We start from the raw sequence: 4,236 nt of genomic DNA on the forward strand, positions 1-4,236 counted from the left end.
TGCATCCATGCACCCATTCATCCATCCATGCATCCATCCATCCATCCATACATCCATCCATCCATCTATGAATCCATCCATCCAACCATGCACACATCCATCCAAGCATCTTTCCATCCATCCATCCATCCATCCATCCATCCATCCATCCATCCAACCATGCACACATCCATCCAAGCATCTTTCCATCCATCCATCCATCCATCATCTTCCTCTTGTTCAGGACTCAGGTCTCGAGGGCAGCATCTTGAGGAGGGAGGTCCAGGCATCTCTCTCCACAGCCTCTTTCAGCTCTTCTGGGAGGACTCCAAGGTGTTCCCAGGCCAACCGAGAGACAAAGTCTCTCCAGCGTGACCTGGGTCTTCCCCAAGGTCTCCTCCCAGTCGGACATGCCCGAAGCACCTCCATAGGGAGGCGCCCAGGGAACATATTGAAAACTGAAAACATACTTATTTAAAAGGGCTTTTAATGTTTAACTATTAATAGTTTAGTATTTATTTATTTATTTTATCTCTTTTACCTTCTTTTATTTTCGCTGTGTTTTTAATTTGCACAGATTTATTGTGTCCTGTTTTTAATCTTGTTTTATCTTGTAAAGCACCTTGGTCAATACAAGGCGTTGTTGGAAGGTGCTATAGAAATAAAGTTTATTATTATTATTATCCTTACCAGAAGCCCAAACCACCTCAACTGGTTCCTCTCGATGTGGAGGAGCAGCGGTTCTACTCCGAGTCTCTCCCAGATAACTGAACTCCATGATGCCATAGGCAATGGCTGAAGGCGGGGGCTTGGTGCTCTGACCCTGTCTTACCAAAGCTGGCTCTTGACAATGCTAGGCTTGTAATTCTAAAATGCTTTTATTTTGCTGTGACTCTGTTGGTTTCACAGTGAAATATTTTGAGTAATATTGACCTGTAGCTTCCAGAGCTTTGGTGATCTGGCGCAGAGAAAAACCCATCTCCAGCAGTGGCACAGCAATGGCAGGAGGCGGGGGGGATGTGGACAGTCTGCTGCTGGGGTCTGATAGAGCTAAAATCAAAAAACACAAGAAAAATTGTTTCTGCTGAGCTCTGTTGTTCTTCAACATGTGATCCTTCCATGCATGTACTCACAGGTGCCAGCTCGGTTTTGTGTTCTGGTGGGTTGAGAGTCTGGCGAGGTGAGACTCTGCCTGCGGCCCACCTCATCTGATGGAGACGTTGGCAGAGATGACACAGGCGGAGTCTGGGCCCGGCGAGTTGGAACCAGGGTGGTGGGGTAGCTGGAGAACATTTGCCTGTCAGACCACACAACAAAGTATTAAACCTATATAAAAACAAGGCTTCTTGTAAACGACAGGTGTCTCTTCTCACCTGAGGAGGCTGAGAGGCATGACGCCTGGAGACTCAGAGGCGGGGGCGGTCTCGGTGTCAGTGACAGGTGTAGTAGCTGTGGTGGTGTCCTCCAGTGACGAGCTCATGAAGGAGGTGGTGCTAGAGGCTGAGGGACTAGTAGTGATGGGAGTCTGAGCCAGCTGCTCACCATCTGGGCCCTCCCCCACACCGTCAGGCTCACTTCTCACCCCTAAAGGAGATTAAAAAAGAAAAGAAACTTTCCATCTCTGAAGTAAACTGTGATGTCATAATTTGTTAAAGAAAACGGAATGAAGTAACAAACAAGGGCCATAACGCATCATAAAATAAATTATTTTGGGTTTGTTGGGTTCCTGGAAATGTGATTTGATTCAAACGTTTCTGGTTTCAGGTTGTAATTATTACAGAGGATTAATGCTTTTGCTCCGTTCTGTTGCTTCTCTGTACCTTTAGCAAAATATTTCGTGAACCACTGAACGGATTTTAATGACACTAGATAATCAGTGGCTGTTCATCTAAAACTGATTACGTTTGGAACTAAACCCAGTTTAAAATGGCCTACAGCTAGCTGACCTAAGTAAACACCAACACTGCTACAATCCAGTCCATTTTACAGATGTGCTCAAATTTGATGTGGAACGGAGTCATTCACAACACACACAGTACACACACAGAGCAACACACTGTGTGACAACTTTGCTAAAAACATTGGCATTTATTTACTTACACGATGTACATCTGCAACTAATTCACTTTTAGAGTCAACCAAATTCAAGATGGCTTGGTACAGCTACCCAATGTTAGCTAGTGCAAAACAGACTGCACCTTAATCAGCTGTCCAGATAAATGTGGCATGGTATGAGCAGCCAGTCCATCACAACACATACTCCAACCACGAACAGGTCACATGACGTCTTGAATTCCTTCAAGAAATGCTCGGCCTTTAATTGTGTGAATGTTTATCAAGCGATCAATCTATTGTCAGACGTTTTTCTTCAGTACGTTTTTCAGCACGATTCTCGTGCCACAGTTTTCAGCTATTTCAACAAATCATAAATCAAAACGTTCAGCTCTTTCGGGACAATCCTGGTGCAACTTTAGCTTTTTGAAATATTTAGCTTTTTCTGTCATTTTTTTCTCATAGAAAATGAAATGAGCTCATTTTACATCTTCAGCACTTTAGATGTGTTTACAACCTTTCACTGCTCCTTTCACATTTTGTTCTGCTTCAGCTTCTTTCAGTTTCCTTCTGCAAATTTAAACTTTTAATTCTGTTATTTTTCAGAAGTTTATTCAGCAGTTTTGTGCTCCTTTCAACTTTTCTCTGCTAATTACAACATTTTTGCGCTACTTCTAACTTCTTACTGCTACTTTCAGCTTATTTCTGAAAGTGTCCGCTTTTTCTACTATTTCACTACTTTTAATCTGTTTTTATGCTAATTTAAGCCTTTACAGCTAATTCCACATTCTTTTTAAATTCATTTAAACTTTTTTCAGCCTAATTCAGAAAAAATGTACTCTCCACTTACTTCTGGTAATTTCAGCTTCTTTCTGCTTTTTTTTTTTTTTAGCTCATTTTCATCTGTTTATTTATTTGTTGTTGCTAATTTCTACTTTTTTTCAGCTAATTTCCACTTTTTGAGCTCATTTCTGCTTCTTTCAGTTTAACTGGGCAAAAGTTTTTTCTGCTTTCTTCTGCTAATTTAAGCTTGTTCTACCTTTTCAGCTACATTTTTAGCATGTTTACCTAATTTTAGCTGTTTTTAGATAGTCGGTTTTTGGTGGTAATTTCTGCTACTTTCATTGTCATTCATTTCTTTATGCTAACTTCAGCTTTGTCTGCTATTCAGCTACCACTTAGCCGTTTTATGCTAATTTTAGCCTTTTCAGCCAATTCCATATTTTTTAGCTCATGTCAGCTCTTTCCACTTTCTTCTGGTAGTTTAAGTTCATTTTTCACTTCCGGCGAGCTGATGGACAGCAGCTCCCTCCGGCTTCTCTGCAGTCTTTTTTCATCAAACTGACCCGTTTTTCGAACCGGACTAAAGTTGGTCCTCCTTCCAACCGAATTCGGTGTTCAGTGACTCAGAGAGCCGGACGGGACCGTCCAAAAAAAAAAAAATATATATATTTTGGCCCAGGACCGATCGGCCGCTCCCCCCCATCGGTCACTCTGACCGCACCCTGCCGGCCAGGTGACCCCTCGAGCTGGGGAGTCGACGCACGAAGGTCCGGTGTTTTTTCTCTCTCTCTGGACCTCAACGAACTCTTATCTGGACCTTTGTGGTTCTACCTGGTTCCAACAAATATCGCCGGGTGGTATTTTGCTGGTTTTCAGCTGGACTGGCCCTCGTGGTGTCTCCATAGGTGTGGGGGAAGTGTACCCGTGTCCCTCGAATTGGACCAGAACCGAACCGAGGTGGCTGTGGGGGATTTTGTCTTCAACAGAGCCGGTCTAGGCTTCAGTGAGCAGCCCGTTACTTTTAACGAAAGACTGTCCACCTCCGTGGAATCGTTGTGTTCACCTGGAGGAGACGCTCCGGTGCTTTGAAGCGCCGCCGGACCGGAGCAGAACCGGGCCAGGGACATCTTCAGCCTCTTCGTCTCTCGTGCTTGGAGCGCCGGAGCCGAACTGGAGCAGAACCGGACCGGAACAGTTGCCGACTTCAGCCTCAGCCTCTCCGGTCAGTCTCGCTTTTCACCGGGGGTGCCCCGTGCTGTCGGGTGCTGAGAAGCGGAGGAGCAGCGTGGAGGAGCAGCGTGAAGGAGCGGGTCTGCGTGGTGCTCGAGTGAAGTTCGGAGTTTGTATCGGAGTTGCTGCAGGCCTCCATCCAAAATCACCTGGATAATAATTAATTTTATTCCGGATCACGCTGTTGGCCCC

The 4,236-nt window shown here is 44.6% G+C and overlaps 1 protein-coding gene across 1 annotated transcript; it reads right to left on the reverse strand.

Moving 5' to 3' along the window:
• Positions 1 to 912: 912 nt before the first annotated feature.
• On the reverse strand, positions 913 to 1,563 carry LOC119429666 (probable E3 ubiquitin-protein ligase HERC1; the record flags this gene model as incomplete). Its single annotated transcript, XM_037697249.1, is given in 3 exon segments — positions 913 to 1,029; positions 1,113 to 1,276; positions 1,353 to 1,563. Coding segments are annotated over 3 exon segments (492 nt in total), but the record flags the coding sequence as incomplete, so codon positions are not given.
• Positions 1,564 to 4,236: the final 2,673 nt, after the last annotated feature.

The sequence above is a fragment of the Nematolebias whitei genome, unplaced genomic scaffold (assembly GCF_014905685.2).
Source record: "Nematolebias whitei isolate Nwh7 unplaced genomic scaffold, NemWhi1 Nwh_scaf_5145, whole genome shotgun sequence".
Lineage (NCBI taxonomy): Eukaryota > Metazoa > Chordata > Actinopteri > Cyprinodontiformes > Rivulidae > Nematolebias > Nematolebias whitei.